The sequence below is a fragment of the Hoplias malabaricus genome, chromosome 14, assembly GCF_029633855.1.
Source record: "Hoplias malabaricus isolate fHopMal1 chromosome 14, fHopMal1.hap1, whole genome shotgun sequence".
In the NCBI taxonomy this organism is placed as follows: Eukaryota; Metazoa; Chordata; class Actinopteri; order Characiformes; family Erythrinidae; genus Hoplias; species Hoplias malabaricus.
The window spans coordinates 12672168-12692137 of NC_089813.1; the positions used below are offsets into that span (position 1 = coordinate 12672168).

General features: G+C 38.7%; 1 protein-coding gene across 1 annotated transcript; it reads left to right on the forward strand.

Moving 5' to 3' along the window:
- Positions 1-1460: 1460 nt before the first annotated feature.
- On the forward strand, positions 1461-19505 carry mmp23ba (matrix metallopeptidase 23ba). Its single transcript, XM_066644125.1, has 8 exons — positions 1461-3352; positions 11753-11892; positions 13419-13558; positions 14420-14587; positions 14999-15163; positions 15613-15723; positions 18599-18725; positions 19331-19505. The coding sequence occupies exons 1-8, from the start codon at positions 3236-3238 to the stop codon at positions 19503-19505; spliced, it is 1143 nt and encodes a 380-aa protein (XP_066500222.1). The 5' UTR covers positions 1461-3235.
- The last annotated feature ends 465 nt before the right edge of the window (positions 19506-19970 follow it).

Consider the following 19970-nt stretch of genomic DNA (forward strand, 5'->3'; position numbering starts at 1 on the left):
CTTCTACAATTCATCTGAAAGTACAGTGATCAGAAACATCCGGATAAATATTCTTTCATGTTGTTAAACCACAAACCCTATTTCCACAAATGTTTAAAATAGTGTATAATGTAGTAAAGTATTAGTGACTTAGTGGGTTTTTCTTAAAGTAGAACTGATTCTGACCACAAACTTTCTATGAAAATGAGCACATACAGAAAGTGCTACAGAGCTAAACAGCTCGAGTTGCAAATGAGTTTCTCTGGTAATTCAGTGAATAAAAACTTACAGGCAAAATAAACTTCAACCTTGAACCAGTCAGCTTTTACTAAATATACCATTCCACCTTAAAAGATGCAGAGCTTCTGAATGAAAATGAACACAAGCGGGAGTTTGTTTTACTGTCAGAACAGTAGTTCTCCTGAATTGTCTTCATTGCCTTTAACTTAAAGTGGTACATAGACAACACTTGATTCAGTTGATTCGGTATTGTAAATTTGATGCCAGTAATATGTTATAAAAAAATTAAGGCAGGGGCATGTTTACTACTCTCTTCCATTTTTTTAACAATACTGTAAAGATTTTAAAGCAGACGATAGCATTTGCTTTAATTTTGAAAGTGAAATATTTTCCATTTTTTGCTTGATATAGGATTTAGGATTTCAACAACTCAGCAGCTCAGGGTCTCCATTAGAGTATTTGTTTTTAATCAATTTCATTTATTTATTCATTGTCTGTAACGGCCTATCCAGTTCAGGGTCACAGTGGTCCTCCGCAGGGCGACAAACATTCACACATTCGCTAAATAATTTTATCACGCACCAAATGTTTTCAATGGGCTTGAACTAGTTTAGCACCTCTTGTTTTCTATGGGACAATGCTGTTGTAATTAATGCAGAATGTGGAGTGGCATTGTCCTGCAATAATAAGCAAGGTCTTCCCTGAAAAATACAAGGTCTGGATGGTAGCATGTTGCTCCAAACCTGTATATATGGCTCAGAAATAACTGCCTACACAGATGTGCAGGTCACCCATGTCATGTACACTAATGTTCCCCCTCACCATCGTGGACGCTGGCTTTTGAAGTTTGTGCTTTAAAACAAAATGGATGGTCGTTTTTCCTTTTCAGCTCAGAGGATGCAGCATCCATGATTTCCAAACAGAATTCCAAATTTTGATTAGCTGGACCACAGGACACTTTTCCACTTCACCTCAGTCCATCTTAAATGAGCTCAGGCCCAGAGAAGAACTTGGTGTTTTTGTATCCTGTTTATATAAGGTTTCTTCTTCACATTTATGGAATTTTATTGTGCATTTTTGGAAACCCAGGCAGAGACGGGGAAAACACAACAGACACACAGCAACTGAGCTGAGGCAGTGCCTGAACTCATAACACCACGACCTCTTTAATTATGTGACAATGACAGTACATATCGCGCTATGCTTCTCTAATTATTTTCCAGAATCAGGAATGTCCACCAAGTATGGACAAATAAATATCCTTCTTTTCAGGATTATGTCTCCAAAAGCCATACATTTTTATTACAGATTCTGTTGTTTATTACAAAAAACTGGTTATCGGTCATATTTTTCCACACCTCCAAAGAACAATCTTAGAAATTGATTGCAGCCGCATGACCTTTGGGACATGGATCTCTGAGTTTTTTCACAATGGAAAGACAGACACAGTGGACAGATATTTAAAGATCAGCGGCAAGAGTAGATCTTGAATTTCTCCTAGTGGTTCTTCAAGGGTTGGTTCATTAGTATTTGGCTTTATAAATGGTCCTTTTGGAATATAGTGTAGTTTTATAAGAATAAAAATGGATGTGATATTACACTTTGATCTGGTAGATTTGGCAGCTATTGTGTAATATAAATGTAAACCGATCAGTCGTAACATCAAACCACCTGTCAAATATTGTGCAGGTCAGCTTCTTGCCATCAAAACAGCCCTGACCTTCTCAGGCATGGAACCTATAAGACCTCTGAATGTGTACTGTGGTATCTGGCACTAAGACGCTAGCAGCAGATTCTTTACCTGCTCTAAGCTGTAACGTGGGTCTTCAACACACTGATCTTGTTTCCAAAGATCTGGGAAATTTGGAAACCAAGGTAACACAATGTCTTTTAATATTCTGCAAACCGTTCTTAGACATTTTTGCTGCATTGCGATGTGCATTATCTTGTTTAAAGAGGCTACTGCCGTTGCAAGGAAGGTGTGTACCTGGTTGGTGACAATGTTTAAGAAGGTGGTGCCTGTCAAAATACTATCTACATGAATGCCAGCAGAACATTGATCACCGAATTACTGTGTAACCAACAAGAAGAATGAACTTCTTCCCAATTAATTTGTTGGTGCTACCTTCTCCACAGGTAAGTGACGCACTTACACCCTCACATCCACATGATGTAAAAGCAATTGTGGTTTATTAGACCAGGGCACCTCCTTTCATTGCCCCAGAGACAGACGTCAACCTGCATACTGGGAACACCCCAGAGAACCTGGTGTTTTTGAGGTCATACAGTCATCACAGTTTTGGCTCTTCTCAAAGTCACAAAGATCCTTACATTCATTATTCCTACTTCCAGCACGTGGACTTTAGGGACTTCACCAGTCATTGACATTAATGTTATGACTAATCAGTTACCATTTCCTGTCTTTTTCAGCCAATGAAGCTTATGAGTCTTCTGATCCTAAATAAAATGTCTAATTGGGATTATATAGATTTTGAAAAGTAGAAATTGTCCCCAACTACTAAGACTGAACTTTGGAGCTGTGGAAGAATATCCCTGCTGATTTCTAAATCTGAAAATCTAAATGGCTACTCTCAAATACGTCTCTTGCTTTTCCCTTGAAACTGTAACTGAACAGCTTTCTGACTTTACACAGGAGCCCAGAAAGCACCCGTTTCCACATAACCTTCTCTCACATATTACCTGAAACCTCTTAATACCTGAATCCTATGAATCCTAGGAATGTGAGCACACTCCCCTCATTTGTCAGATAGTAATCTCCACTGAAGAAACGTGAGACCACACGGCACTCATCCAGAGAGAGAGAGAGAGAGAGAGAGAGAGAGAGAATGGTATACAGGCGGCTCATCCTGTCATCCGGAGTTTGCTCAGCTCTTCAGCCCGAGCTCCGTGCTCTTCCTCCGCTGATGTGAAGGCGGCGGACCAAGCGGCGAGGAGAGAGCAGTAGAAGCAGGAGGAGAGCTGTCCTTCACCGCAGAGTCAGTGCCCGAGCGCCGCGATGTCCAGCTCCAGCTCCAGGAGAGAGCAGCGCTGCGGCTTAGCGCTGCTCGCCGTGCTTGGAGTCAGTTTAGCGGCGCTGCAGCGAGCCACTGCCCGTCCCCTTTGGACACCTGAGGTATGGAGGGAGAATTCTGTCAGTTTTTATCTTTTAATGTCAAATAAAACTTTGTCTAAATGTCTACGAGAACAATTTTACTGCTTCTGCCGCTTTTTCATGCGTTAGCATCATTAGCCGCGGACGGTTGAACGTTACATTAGAGGAGTGCAGAGTTTGTATCAGAAGTTGGAAAATGCAGCTACAGAAAGATTTTCATTAACATTTAGCAAATATGCTCAAGAAAATAAACCTTGCTTAAAAGAGTTACAATATAAAGATTTACTTCATATTATAAAAAAAGTGATTTCGCATTTATTCCCAAAAAATATCATGCCATCTCTAACTTAGTCGAACTTATTGGACTTATGTGATCAAGTTGGACTTATGTGATCGAATTGAATGGAAAATTAGCATATTTGAAATTTATAACTGCAGTACATTTTAAGGGCGACTTAGTACTTCTACAATAAACACTGAGACGACTTAAGAGCACACGTCCTTTATATTTTTGCTATTTAATACATTCATAGAAAGATTAGAACATGCTCTCACCAAACTACCTGGCATGTATTATACAAATATGAAGTAATTTTGGGAATCCTGCAGGTAAATAATTCCCAAACCCCATAGCCAGTGATATAGCATGGAACCGTAGTGCTGCCAAGTATATAAAAAAATCTTCAGCTTGAGAACGTTACATTTCATTATTATACATCATTATGTCATATATATGATATACAAAACCTCATATTTCTTGTTTTGTTATGTCATTTAAACAAGGCTACACAGCAAATTCACCAGTGTTAAATCAACACTATTAATGTTAACGTAACACTGAGAGTGTTAAATTATTACACTAACAGTGTTAATTTATCACTAATAGTGTTGATTTAACACGGGTGAATTTGCTGTGTGTTGTGTAGAAGCCGCCTGCTCACACAGGTCCTGGACATGCCACTTAGTGACACTAAGATTCCACTGTGCTTTAAGCCAAGCATAAATTAAAACTTGCTTGATTCAGTCCTTGAGTTGAGTCAGAATGATGCTGTGGTGCCATCGGTAGCCCTCAGTTAAAACAAAATGACCAGATTATTTCTTATAAATACAAGATGTTGAATGTAACTTCTACATTATGTCTCTTAATCACATTTGTTTCTCAGACAAGATGTGGTTTATTATAATTATTAAGTTGTTTTTACGACATTAATATATTATAATAACAACATACTTTCTCATTATTAAAGAAATGTATTTTATGGTTACGACATGATATATTTTTGTTATAATTTGCCGCACTATGCCTCCATCATATTCAAATGAATAAACATATACAATATTAATTTTTCTAACAATAATGTGAACAGTGTGGTGGTGTTCTGCATTAACACTCCATAGGGAACTTTTATTTTACAAGACATTAAAAGCCCATGCAGGTTTTCAAAAGTTACTTTCAGCTTCAAAACTCAAGATAATACACCAGATGATATCACTGCTGAAATTATTGTAGCACATTTGTAGGATGTGAACTGATACTTCTAAAAAAATCATTGGTCCCTGGTTTCTGCAGCATTTTCATATTATTCTCAAATTAATCATCTCTACTCCCATCCCAAGAGTTGAACTCATATTACACAGCAATCAACACTGGGAGTGTGAGGACACGCTTTTCACACTGCTGCTAATCTCCCCCACTGTACTTTCCTATGTGCCAAAGTGGAACGCTTAATGTCCAGGTCATTTACAACAGCTGACACAGGCTTGTGCTGGCCATCCCATCCACACAGATAGAGCAAGGTCAGCTGTGCTTTCTAAGGACTCCCAACTTTGGAGGCTGAGGTATCACCGGGGGGATAGAACCAGGAATCTCCTGATGATAGAACCATTGCTTAGACCTCTGGGCAATTCAAGAGCCTGAGTAGCCATGTTTGATGTTGTCAGGTGATGATTTAGTGATGGTTTAATTATTCTGTTTGGTTAGTGTCCTTTTAAAGGCGAAGTTCACAATTGTAATCAAAAAAGGCTTTTTATAAAATTCAAATATTTCCTCATTGTTTGCTTGCTCTTCGGTCTGTTTGTGTGCTGGAAACCAGTCTATGTTTATGAAGCCCCAGTGTCTGTAAATTCGTAAAATAAAACAAACTGTCTCGGTCCACTATGCTTGACTTTCTCTCTCTGGGAGATGTTTTAGACAACGGAGAGAACTCCAAACATTCAAAAGAACAAACCGAGATGAGGGGGTTGCGCTATTCCTGATCCAGAGTGGGATATATTTACATATTACTTAAGGTGGAAATGTCTCCAAATTTGGGAGATGGCTGAACTGCATTACTGCAAAGTGCTACAAAACGAATCAACACCAGTTACAAATAACTAATATTCAAACGGTGAATAAAAACTGACCAGTTAAACGTAAGCCACGTTAAATAACAATATTTTTTCTTCTCAAACATATAATTCTACATTAAAAGATGCAGAGATCCCCACAATCGTAGACATCCCATTTAAGTTTACTTCCAAGGACAAAAAAACTATGAAAAATAAGAATTGCTTTATAAAGCTCATTTAAAACTTTGTACACTGACCATAGAGCTGGACATAGGATAAACAAAAAAAACATAAAATAAAGTATCAAGATAACACAAATGGCATATTTAGATGTGTATTAAATCAACATAATGAAGCATTGTGTTTGGATTTCCAAGCCCATGCTACATTAGTAATTTTGCATATTTCATTTTATCCCTATGTTTTTATGGATGATGAAATACTTGGATGTGTGTGATAGTTTGTATTTCCCTTTTCCTGGGCTAAAAAAAAAAGTCTTATTGGTCTTATTTGCCTGCAGCTGTCTGTCCAGACTCTACTTTAACACCACAGCAGTGCTGTCAGCAGGTGTGTTATGCTTGCAATCACTCACCCTTTCAGGCCTTGATTAAAGGCTCGAGCACTAATACCATTCCAAGTCTGATCGAATTTGAGATAAAGGTGGAATTAGCTGAAGAAAGGTAAATTTCACACTGAACTACTCTTCCATTGGCTTGTGTTTGAGTAGTTATTCTTGAACATTACTCAACTTAAGTATAGTGTCAGGTCTGGGGTTAGTGGTTTCTGGCAGAATTTATCGCACGCGGCCTTGTGAGGCAGCCACACTGCCCTTGGCTTCAATGGAGTATGGGCTGCCAGATGCTGGTGATTCAAGTGCACTTCAGTGCACCTTCTGGTCAGTGAGGTTTTCAGGTTCACCAGGTCCTTCTGAATATTAGACAAAGTGTCTGAGTTTTAAGGTCTTTAGACTGTGCATTTCAGAAAACTGTTTATAATCCTGAGCTGATCCGTTTTATAAATATTTTCTTTTGAAATTTGTCTCTTTAGAAAAGAGCCTCTAAAAGCTTCTAAAAACCCTAATACAAATGAACATTCATGGTCCTTTAGGCCTTCAGGGAAGACCTTATGAAAAATGTAATTGTTGTATTTTTTGTGTTAGTATTACTATTATATTTAATTGTATTTAATATAGTCATAATTACTTGGCGTATTTAAAAGCATTTGTGTGAAGGGTGTTTAGTAGAGGTGGGATTTACAGTGCATCTTATGATACGATATTATCATGATACTTTGCTCAAGATGTTATCATGATACTAAGCAAATACCAGGAATTATATATTTACTGGTGTCAGTTTCATAGAATATGACAACAAATATGAAACAATATACAACTAAGTGCATAGCTTAGCTTTAGCACACATACACTGACTGCAACTCTTCCAAGTGTGTCATGGTGTAAAATAGCTATAAACGGTTATACATTGGAACAGTTCTGCTGTCAAAATGTCCAGGTAGAATTGGATTAGTGCCACCACATGGAGTAAAGCAGTGACTTTAGTAAGTCAAACTGGAGAGGTGAGTCTTAAGAAGTTCACCTACAATTCAATGGAAATATTGATATTTGACGCCATGTATCGATAAAATGTGGCAAACAAAAATGAAACGATATATCGCTGTATCAATATTTTGTCCCACCCCTAGTGTTTAGCGTGTTCCTAGGCGTATTGACCCGTGATATAACCACTACACCAAGGCATCAAAAATTATTCTAAGTGACTTTGTTGGCGTAAGTTTTCAAACAAAGAAAACCTGCTTAATTCTTACAGAATCATTGTGGAGGCAAAGGGTTTTTTTGTATTCAAATATTTGTACTCAGAACTACCACAGACACTTTAGGGAAACTTTTTGAAAGGGTCCAGCTGTGCAATACGTCATGTGATTATATGCATTGATCTGACATCAGAGCTTATGCAAGTGGTTCTTCAGCACAGCCCACATATAAACAGACTGGCCAGACACTTTATAACAGTTCTGAACCGTATACAGTAACAATGAAAGAGCACCAACTCTGGCTTCTCTCTGTGTGCGATCAAGCTGTCCTCCAAGCTGATCCCCAAAAGCAAACCGTGTCATCTGAGGGTTCGACTGTGCCGTGCCTGCCTTGGACTTCAAACGCCATTTATTTTTTTTTCTCCCATTTTCCATTTATTTTCCCCATGAAAAAAAGAGAAGGCGTCTGCCAAGAGTGCAGCTTAGAACAACAAGCCTGCGAAAGCATTTGATATAAAGCCAGACTACATGGCCTGTTTTGGGACTGTTTTGACTCAGGAATGTCTCCTCTGCCTTGCTGGTCCCCCCCAAAAAAAGCTCTCCACCTTCTCTCTGTCTCTCACCATAAACTGCTGTTATCATTTTTTACGGGAAATCCAAACGGGATCATTTCAAATTTTGGCCAGCGACCAGAGTGGAGCTCTGGCTACCCCTTTACCAGAGGATTTACATGAATAAGGAAAGTTAATCAAAGCTTCTTGTGCCACGTACAGGGATTGTTTCTATTATCAACTGAAGGAGACAGTTAGCGCCAAGAATGAAAGTTCTCTGTAAAACATCGTGGAGGAGCCAGTGGTTAATGCCAAATCTGTAAACTTTTAACCCAGACACGTCCTGGCACTCTGTGAAGTGTGCATGTGTGTGTTCCAATGCTAAGAGCTGAGGTTAGTGTTGGGTTACTGCAGCAGTAGCTAAAATGTACTCTAAGAACTAGACATGGCGCAATAATCACATTTGTTTTCTTCTGATATTGAGTATATTGTCTATTAGACCAAACCTTTGCTTCCAACTGGCACACCAAAATACATTCATTCATTCATTGTCTATAACCGCTTTTCCAGTTCAGGGTCACGGTGAGCCTACCCTAGAGAGGGCGCCAGTCGTTCACAGGACGACAAACACACATTCACTCACATCTTTGGACTTTTTTGAGTCGCCAATCCACCAGGCAACGTGTGTCTTTGGACCTTGGGAGGAAACTGGAGCACCCGGAGGAAACCCACAGCCTATTTCATGGCAGCTACAGCTTATTTCATGTCATTTTGATGTTACGGTTCGTAAAGACGTACTAGAACTTCTTGTGAAGAAACACTGCCAACACTCTTCCCTTTGTAGCCTCATGAGATGGGGAGACGTAGCTAGCAGGTGAATGTCTGCGTTTGAGGGGAAAAAACTGGGCAAATATAAGTGCTATGTTTAGATAAGTGCATATTTAAAACTGAAATGTTACATTTTAAGTCAGCATCTAAAGTCAACACAGGATGAAATCCAAAAGGACATTAATCTAACATCTCAACATTGCCATTGAGCCAGAGCATGTGCCATTTCATGCTAAAGCTGTTTAGGATTGAATCCAGCATTTTCTGCAGACATTGAAGTATTAAATCAGTGCCATCTCTAAGAACACAGTACATACATTTTCTTATATTATGTATATAGTTATGCCACAAAACCAAACAGTCTGTATAATCTGACTCGATATATTTTAATTGGAATGTGTGGTTTAATTGTCAAAACAATTAATTTATTTTTCCATTTATATTGAGAATAGTATTATTCTGATCATTGTAATTTAATATTTAAAGTCAAACTATGCACACAGCACTACCAGTTCTGTACATTCTGGACATTTGCAGAGAGATGAGTAAATTCTTACCAAATGGGTAAGCTAATTTGCCTTTTAATAGCATATCTAGCATGTGTTCACTGCTTAAAAATGCCTGCATGTGTGCTTGTGCGTGTTTATTTGGTGGGGACGTTTCCAATGGCACATTGTTACCAGGAATAATTTATTTCCCTGCCTGCTTGTTCCACTGAAGTCGAATTCACAAACTTACGGAATGACAAGGCCACCCAACATTTTCGACTGTCATTCCCGGCTGGTTATATAAACTGCATGTGTAGAACACTGTTTCAGACATGCAGCCTGATTGAAGAGCGTTGTTGCACTTTTCCAGCCTGTAATGCTTTCAGCAGTGCATGTTTCAATTGTAGTATCATCCATTATGAATGTCTTTCATTAGAAACATTGTGGCTGAGGCACGGCTAAAAGAATGCTGAGCTTCATTGGTGCAGGTTTTAGTTGACATCCTTGTAAAGGGGATGACAGTAATATTTGCATAATGATGATTCAAGAATGTGAACAGAACAACATATGGATACTGCTGCTGGCAGGAATAAGCTTTATATTGTCATCTTTTGGTGTAATTTGAAAACTGTCTTTTTCCATTACCATCCACTGAGAATTGAAATTTTCCATCCTCCTGAAAAGTTACCATTTCAGATATGAGGTTTTATTCTGATGACGAATTTGAACTGAGGGAAATTGGGTTTGGGACATTAGTATATTGAAAAAAATAGAACTGAGAGGTTTAAATAGAGAGTGAATATAATAATGTATATAAATGTAATTCTAAATATCTGCAATTACGCCAGTCTTTGTAAGATTGATGGATGGGGTATTCATCAGTTTCTATATAATTCATAGTGGGCTGTTGAGAAATTCACCAGTCTCTGTACAATGGTAATGTGAGGAATCAGCGTTCACAAAGTCCACAACACAACTATAGCCATTTCATTTACTCACCAAAACCACATGTGAACCCACACATAGCTTATATTCTGAAGTCTTATATAAAAAGCTGATAATGGGAATATAGTGAAAAGTTTGAAGGGACAAAAGGATTCTCTGAGAACTGTTTTGCTTGGCAACACCCTTTATTGACCTTTCTGTGTGCTTTTAAATGCATTAAGGTCTTTAGATGTCCGGTTCCTATCACAAGGAATGTGAAGAACTCTGATTTTCTCTGATGTCATATCAGACATCTATGAATTAATTTTATTATACAGGAAAATAATTTACACTATTTTTGTTTGAATCATAATTTGGGCTGAATTAATTTGTTAAGCATATTTTAAACTAAAAAAGTGATAGTGACTATTAGTTAAAATATGTATGTATTCATTTTAACTCTCACACTGGGATTCTCAGGTCCTTTAGACCACTGATTGCTCAAGTTTTGGAAATTAATTTAGTTTGAGAACCCTATTGCTCCAGGGACCTGGAGGTTGTGGGTTCCAGTCCCGCTCTGGGTGACTGTCTGTGAGGAGTTTGGTGTGTTCTCACTGTGTCTGTGTAGGTTTCCTCCCATGGTCCAAAAACACATGTTGGTAAGTGGATTGGTGACTCGAGTGTCCATAGGTGTGAGTGAATGTGTGTGTGTTGCCCTGTGCAGGACTGGCGCCCCCTCCAGGGTGTGTTCCTGCCTTATGCCGAGTGATTCCAGGTAGGCTCTGAACCCACCGCGACCCTGAACTGGATAAGCGGTTACAGACAATGAATAAATGAATTCCATTAACAAAACCGCTCTTAAGTATTTACGTGCAGTTATATTCATATTAATTTTTATGCATTCATTTATTTTTGCTTGGATTCAATGTAATTGCAAATATCAAATCATAATAAAACATATCCTCTTCTAATAGCGAACACAGTTTGAGACTGATTAAATGTTTACATCCGTTTGAGCAGAATACCTCCATTTGTTACACTGAGTTATAAGAGAGAAATATATTTTACTCACGATAACTGCTGCTTTTAGTACTTCTGGTAAATCTCCCAGGCTGAAGACCCTGCCAGATGTTCCTCACCTCTACACTCACATATTCCCTGTGAATTAACAATGCTGACTTTTGAGTGTAGTATTATGACATCGCTCCAGCTCTGGGTACAAAGAAGGTTTCAGACTGAAAGACAAGTCACACAAAGGCACCAGTTATGCAGCCCGTTTAAACAAAGCCCTTGTCTGTACATTTCATCAATGCACATTTCGAATTGATGCCTGTTTATTTGACTAAGTCTTTCAGGATGTGTTTCTGATTTAACTAACCACTGAGGCTATTAGAGGAGTCCAAACCTTTAAAACCGCCTCTGAAGCCAAGCTACCATGCATTCTGCAGTATACGTGGCATATAATCATTGCTTAGTGGAAAATAAATGATTGCTTATAATCATTTGGCTAATCTGAGATTTTTTTGTCCAAGGAAGAAGCTCACATTTCTGGAGTTTTGATCATCGGGATTCGTAAAGATGCTCGCTCCCACGTGCTTCACCTTTCCAGGAATAAACGCTACACCTTGACCCCGGAGAAGCTGAAATGGGACAAATTCAAGCTAACCTACAAGTAGGATTTGGGATTTCAAAGCATGCTTTTTTCTCCCCCACATATTAAATCATACTATGAGCATCCAAATTGTTTTTCCTCCTGCCAAGACATTATTGCCAAGTCCAAAGGACTTCTTTGTCTCTGTCAAACAGAAATTACAAATGCATTTTCTCTTTTTATTTGTGGCGTTAATGTACCATGGATCCTTTTCTTGGTGTATGTGTTACAGAACAAGATTTATATGGTTAATGGAACAGATCTGCAAATAAAACCCAACATAATTATACAATTTCCCCAATGTTTTGGACTTTGCCTACTACTATCTATAAAAATGGACAGAAGTATATTTTATGGCCTTAATTTGTCCATAGTTCGGTTCATTTGTATTGACACCACCATTATTTTCTCCATATTTGGATTAAATATATTAAGCATTAATCATCTTTAAATACAGACCACATTGTTGTAAGTTTAGCACTAAGATCGGACAATAACTCAATAATAACATATTTTGCAGTATTAAATATTTCAATTACAATGATGTCATTTTACAACATTATTTCTGTATTTCTATATACATTATTTACAGCATCTGTAACTGACTTTCATCATAGGGCACTGCTGTTGGTTCTTTGCATTACATTTTTAAAATATTAATATTGACAAAGCCAAGAGGTGTATGTTTGACAGTGGTGCCATTTTTCTTGTTTGTTCTTGGCAGGTTTTCTTTGGCTTTTAGTGTTAATAGCGATATCAATATGGCGCAACAGGTAGTGTCGCTGTCACACAGCTCCAGGGACCTGGGGCTGTGGGTTCGAGCTCTGCTCCGGGTGACTGTATGTGAGCGTGTTCTCCCTGTGTCCGCATGGGTTTCCTCCCATAGCCTAAAAACACACGTTGGTAGGTGGATTGGTGACTCCAAGTGTCCATAGATGTGAATGTGTGTGTCATCCTGCAAAGGACTGGTGTCCCCTCCAGGGTGGGTAGGTCCCAGACTCACAGCGACTCTGAACTGGATAAGCGGTTACAATGAATATAAATTTTGGCCACACTGTCCTTCCATACATAGCACCTTATTTTTGACTAGTTGTTTTCCCTCAGATACAGACATTCATCTTCTAGCTGGATCTCCCCGTCATGAGGCTTGTGTTTCCAATCAAATATGTGATATACTGTTGTCATAAACAGAGGAAGTAGGTTACAACCGTGTCAAAAGTATTATAGTATTAGAAACTACATAAGTAGGTGTGAGATTAGTTAACATCTTTTGTGATCAGTTATGAATACAGTCTGAAATGTGGCATTTAATACAAAATGTGGCATTTATTACTCAAAATCTTCAGTCGTAGTTCCAGTGCAAAAACTAAAGAACCAAAGTCTGGACACCAGACCATTACACACATTTTGTTGTATTTGTATTAAGTGGAAAATTGTGTATAATCAGGGTTTTTTTTTTCTTCTTCTAAAAACTGATTCCCTAAATGCACATTTTGGATGGCAACAAACTAACGGTTGTGTTTATATTTATTGCTGTGTTTGTGTAGACTGCTGTCTTTCCCAAGGAACCTGATGAATGCCAGTGACACACGCAGGGGCATCGCTAAAGCCTTTGCTATGTGGAGTGATGTGTCGCCTTTCAGCTTCAGAGAGGTGCCTGCTGATCAGGACGCTGACATTAAAATCGGTACAACACTAACATCACTGTGAGAATAGCCCATTGTAACCCTGGCTTTAGACGCTACACTAAAGTATCTGGCTTCGAACACAGCCATTGTTAGTTAACATATTTTGCCTGGAACAATTGTAACAGACCACAGTCGAGCAGAATGTAAGTGGTTCCATTCATCTGAAACAGCAGTAAATCACTTGAATGACTGAGACGAGGATGTTGACCATTTTTAAGGTCTTAGCAGTAGTGTGATTTGTGAGGAAATTGACCTCTTACGACAGTAATTATTGTAATTTCGCTATAGTATTAAAATGTCACTACAGTTCCCTCAAATACAGAACAACTATTAATATTGGTTTAATGTGCATGTCATAAACAAGCTATTTCTGAATCATTATCCTTCTATGTAAGTGGCATAATTAGTTCAGATGAGGGAAATACAATACCGTCAGGTCTCTAGTTTGCCAGAAACCAAGAAATAGGATCAACACTAAAATAACAATAAAATAAAACCCACTAATAAACAAACTCTAATAAAAAAACAAAACATGACACATTAAGGGCTGGCTGTAGTGGTGTTCATGGAACTTTGGCAACGTTCGAGACATTCTGGGTCAAAGTCAAAAGCAAGTCCTCTGGAGACTTGGAAATTCTTGTCAGAGACTGGTGTCAAAGAAATTACAGTCAATCCCCATGTATGTGCACCTCGGGGAGACATTCAGTGTTGGTTCCAGCATAAATTTGCAGAGTTGACTCCTCAAATTTATGCTCCTTAGGGCCATTTACAGCTTTTGGAGAGCATGTTCTGCTGATCTTGAGTCAGTTGTCTGTGTTGGAAAGCTGATTATGACTCAGTGCTCCACTCCACTTTGGCAGGCTTCTACCCTGTAAACCATACAGACTGTCTGCAGTCGTACCTGCATCACTGCTTCGACGGCATCACTGGCGAACTGGCCCACGCTTTCTTCCCACCGACTGGAGAAATCCACTTCGACGATGATGAGTACTGGATTCTGGGGAACATGCGCTTCAGCTGGAAGAGAGGCTAGTGCTGCTCAAGAATAAATAAAGCCTGCAAATGTGTCTATATTAAGAACTATTAGTTACACTAATAGAAAAATGCACCTAAAATTTCCCTGGAATTCAGTGTTAAGGGCAGCCTGCAGCCACTCCTATTCACTAACGAAAGAGCTTGTTTTCTGAAGTCAATTCTAGGTGTAGTGCAGCAGGGATTTGAGCCAAACCAGTCAGAATATTGATTTGAAACTTGTTATTACAGGCCTAAGATTTCAGAATTAGTAGAAGGCTAGATAAGAACAGCTTAGAATGCTTTTATTTATAGATTCATTCAACACAAGTTACCTAGGTATGAAAATCAAAAGACTCATGACTGATATGCAGTTAGTATGTTTTTTTTACCCTTATAATGGGCCTATGTGACTATTCTTTGAACAGGCGTATGGCTGACTGACCTTGTGCATGTAGCAGCTCACGAAATCGGTCATGTGTTGGGCCTGATGCATTCCCAGAACCCCAGAGCCATAATGCATCTCAATGCTACACTGACTGGCCGAAAACTCATAACACAGGATGATGTCTGGGGTCTACATCGACTATATGGTACGTAACCTACAAGCAAAGCAAACAGACGGTTTCAACAAAGTTTATGTACTGGCTACAGATCTGTTACTAAAGACTAATTTATGAGCACAGCATGGGTGGTCATCAGGGGGCGGTAAAATAGGATGACTGATATGCAGACTGTGACCAATGGCAGATTAGAACCTGAGGTGGGGCTTCAGGGGCATAACTAGCTACAACTGAAATATTTTTTTGACAGTTTGGAATAATGTGTTCAACTTTAAGCAGAGCTGGTATATTTTATTATTACAGAGCAATACATTTCACCTTTTAATTAAAAAAATGTCAGTGTGCATTTACTCTTTAATCTCCCTTCTGTCATAATCAGAAATATAAAATCTCTTAAATGGTGTTTCATAATTATTTGAAGCCACGTTTTTAGTTTCCCACTACATGCCTAATACCTCTCTCCCTCTCTGTCCCTCCAGGATGTTTGGATAGATTATTCATCTGCCCCGCTTGGGCCAAGAAAGGCTACTGCGTGAGCAAAAGAAGGCTCATGCAACAGCATTGCCCATACAGCTGTGACTTCTGTTACAGTAAGTGCAACCAATGATGCCAGTCCAGTCATAATTCTTTAGAATCAGACACAGACGGTTAGTTAATAATTGTGACACTATTTCTTAAAGGACTGAAGGTGGACTACAGCCATTAGGAAACGTTATTGCTGTAAAAGCCGAAATGAAACTTGGCCACAGTCAGACATAGGTAGATCTCTCACTTGTCTTGGCTAGAGTGGTGGTGCATTAACTGCTGAACCAAAAGAATATCTGGGAATGTAGAGTGAGTGCTGGGGAAGTTCCACACAGAGGAGCATAATTTATTCCTCTAAGCGTGTTTCATTTTATTCATAGAGGGCTTGTAAATTAGCTGATGAGTCACATGAGTCAGGAACAGTGTTACAGTTTATTATTTGAGACTGTACACTTGATTTTGGCATATCTTTCAGCCACTAAAATAAACTGGAAATTGGTGTTCATTGCAAAAAAAGGTGACTTACAAGTAAAGAAAATGGTACAGGCTTGTCTTACAAGCTTCAAAACTTGTTTTATTAGCTAGTTATTTTTAGTCACAGTCAGTTACACACTGGAATTGTAAATCCCATAAATTCACCACCAGAAACTGGCATTACCATAGCGCTATAAAATGTAAAGAGCTACGTCCAAAACACTATACACTATAATACACTAATATTATTTTACAGATCATGAATATGCAATATAATGTAGATTGTTCATTCATTCATTTTCTGTAACCACTTATCCAGTTCAGGGTCGTGGTGGGTACAGAGCCTACCCGGAATCACTGGGTGCAAGGCCGGAACACACCCTGGAGGGGGCGCTAATACTTAATTGAGGGACACAAACACACACACCTATGAATCGCCAATCCAACTACCAACAAGTGTTTTTGGGACTGTAGTAGGAAACCGGAGCACGTACTTGGTGTACATGGGGAGAACACACCAAACTCCTCACAGTCACCTGGAGCAGGACTTGAATCACCAATCACCGGGTCCCTGAAGCTGTGTGACTGCACCACTGTGCCGCCCATTACGTAGATTGTGAATTACCATATTCAGTTAGTGCTAATACACCAAGTACAGGGGGTCCTCGACTTACGACGTTGATCTGTTCCTACGTCGCGTTGTAAACCGATTTTCGGTGCAACTCGGAACATATGTACATACTGTACATAAATAACATACTGTAAGGACTTATTCTAACACCTATCCCGAGCCGCGTAACCGTGCATTCTTCCGCCGCGCACACCAAACACGAATTTCACATTACGACGTTTACGACGCAACACTTTTTAGCCAAAACAAGGCTTTATACAGTAAATGGGAGGTGTGTCGTAACCACGAAACATCGTAACTTGGGACTGACGTAACCCGAGGACCTCCTGTACATGTAATTACAAAAAAGGTGATAATATACACTGATAGCCGTGTCTTGGTCAGGAATTGTCTGTTTAAACCCACCTTTGCACTCTGACATTAAAAATGGCAAACGCTGCGATGGTACCATTATGATTCCCGTTATTATAGAATATAGGGAGCAAAATCTGAATAGCTTGTTTTATTCCATGATTGGTATGTGGGTTGGAAGGCATCCAAGAAAACTATACAATCATCCAATCCAACTGCACTGAAATACATCTAATTTTAATAAATCTATTAAACGGTTGCAGATTAAAAAAAAAAAAAAATTCTATCTATAACACCTTAGGTGCAATTTACATGAATTTGTCCTAAATTACATTAGGGCATATCATCACTGTCCAATTAAAATCATCTATCTCCATTTTTGTCGATTTTTAGTTTTACTACATAATGTGAAAATTTCATGCAGAATGGACCAATAGAAATCATCCAAAATGACTTGGAAATAAGTCTTTTTACATTGTTTCATTGAAAATAAACAAAATGAAAAATTCACCTTTTCATGTAGTTATCATAGTGGGAGATACCTTTTTAACTGGACTGCAACAATATGTTATGGTTTAACTACGAAATCAGCAACACAATCCTGGGCACATATTTAATAGCTGTTGAAGAAGAAAACATTTGTGTAATTCTGTAATGAGCATGTTTGTAGTAAAGAGAACCCCCCTGTGCCATGATCAAATTAATAATTCATGTGATAGACACACCCAAAGAATTGTAATATTCATGAAAATATATTTTAGGGACAGTATATTCTAGGTTTTTTTTTTTTTTTTTTTTTAAACAAAGTGTGTGTGTGTGTGGAGGGGGGGGGGGGTTTAACACTGAATTCAATTGAGTCTGAGGCGTCAGACTTCAATCATTAAGCAATTGAAGTCTCTTGGTGGAGTCTTGAATCTGGTCATTGGAGTACAGTGGTTTAGCTGAGGGATCTCAGCAAGGCGCTCTGCTCAAGAATCCAAGTATTTTGAGCCAGCCCCGTGTCCTGGAAGAACACAACAGGAAACGTCTCCTCCTCTAGACTCCCCAGCGCAGACAGCTTTTCCATCGAAGCGTTGGGATTTTGTTTGTTCAGGAGAATGAGAGGATGCGGTTCCTAATCTGATTCCCACTGGAGACAGTGCAGTTTGATCCCGAAGGGAAAATTTCTTGCGTGAATGCAAGCCACTGGAATCTCAGAATTTGCTTTACTGGCTTCAGATGCGAGAACAAAGACCACAGTATAAATGGTTGGTCCTAATGAGAAGTTAGCTTAAAAGCATTTCTTTAAGCAATGACCCATAGTGTAAAGTTTTCTTTTTTGCCAATCCTCGCAAAACCATGGTAGAACCCTGTGCGAATGGGAATCTCGTCTAGAACCAGAACTTGAAGGTGACTTTCATAAAGAGCTTTAAATATGTATATTGCAGATGTTACATTAGCGAATGTCATTTCCAAGTAGTGACATTGTCTTAATGCCCAAACAGCATTCCCTTTTCCCACCGTCGCCCCAACTCCAATGCCATTACGAACCAAACACAAGCTTGTTGCTGAGGGAAAGAAACTCACCTTCCGTTGTGGAAAGAAAATTGCCGCAAGGCAAGGCAAAGTGTAGTAAGTTACTGTTCTCTTTTCCTTATCACTGAGCATGATGAGTCTAATGCTTTTATTTTGCCACCTGTAAAGTTATACATTTTACAGTAAAACGTCAGAGATCACCCTTAATTTAATTTTTCCAGTCAAATTGTGAATTAAGCTAAAATGGTTTTGAGATTTGTTTTTTTGAGAATTGACTTGTAACACAGTTACACAAGGTGAACAGATAATTAGTGGGGAAAAAAAGCATAAACTATTAATCTGTGAACAAAATTACTGAGAAAAGGAATAATAAAAAAAAAAAAAAATGTGCAAATCAAACAAAAAAGCTGATTTCTGTTCTTTGAACAAAGGAATGGCCACATACCTCAATATCACTAAATGTGTTTGGGGTCCTGTTTTTAAACACATACTGATCTTGAAAGTTCTAAAGTTTTGGTGTATTTTTTCTTTTCAAAACCGATAAATAACAATGACCGTGCTTGTACTTAATTGGCAATTTTGTTTGTAAACAAATGAAAGGTGCTCTCTGACTTGGTGCATGATTATACTTCTGAATATTAGTTTGCTTACCCCTTGTTTTAATCACAATCCACTAACTGCTTACATATTGATCTTTCTAGCTGGTATAAAGACGGCGAGTTGCTGGAGTTCTCACACCCTGGCTACCTCTCCCTGAAGGATGACCACATTAGCATTGTGGCTAACGCAATCAATGAGGGTACATACACCTGCATTGTGAGGAAGAAGAACAAGGTTTTAACAAACTATTCATGGAAAGTACGGGTGCGTTTTTGAGGGCTGGAGTGAACTTGAACGTACACTTCAGGTATAGCTATAGTCAACCATCAATGCAAAGAAGCACTGGGTAATACCAGCAACTGGTTCTGTTCCAAAGCAGTTCTGTTTCCTCCTTATTTAAAGTGCTCTGCCATTCTGTGATCAAGTGCTATCTAGGATAGGGGGAAGGAAGAAAGAGAAAAAAGCAGAACAAATGAGATGGAACCTAAGCTTAAATTCATCATAGCACCACATGGAACCTCACTCTCACGGGCACATATCCAACTAGATTCATACACAAATCTACCAGTGATGTCAGGGTTTTTCTGTTCTCTTGTTTTTGTAAATTGTGTGTTCTTAGGTGCAAAATAAACTTGTTCTGTGACAGTTTCTGATTTTCAGAATTGCAACGAAACATTTGGATGATTTTTTTTTTAAACATCACACAGTATGTTCTCATTCAGGAGTAAAGGAAAAGAATAC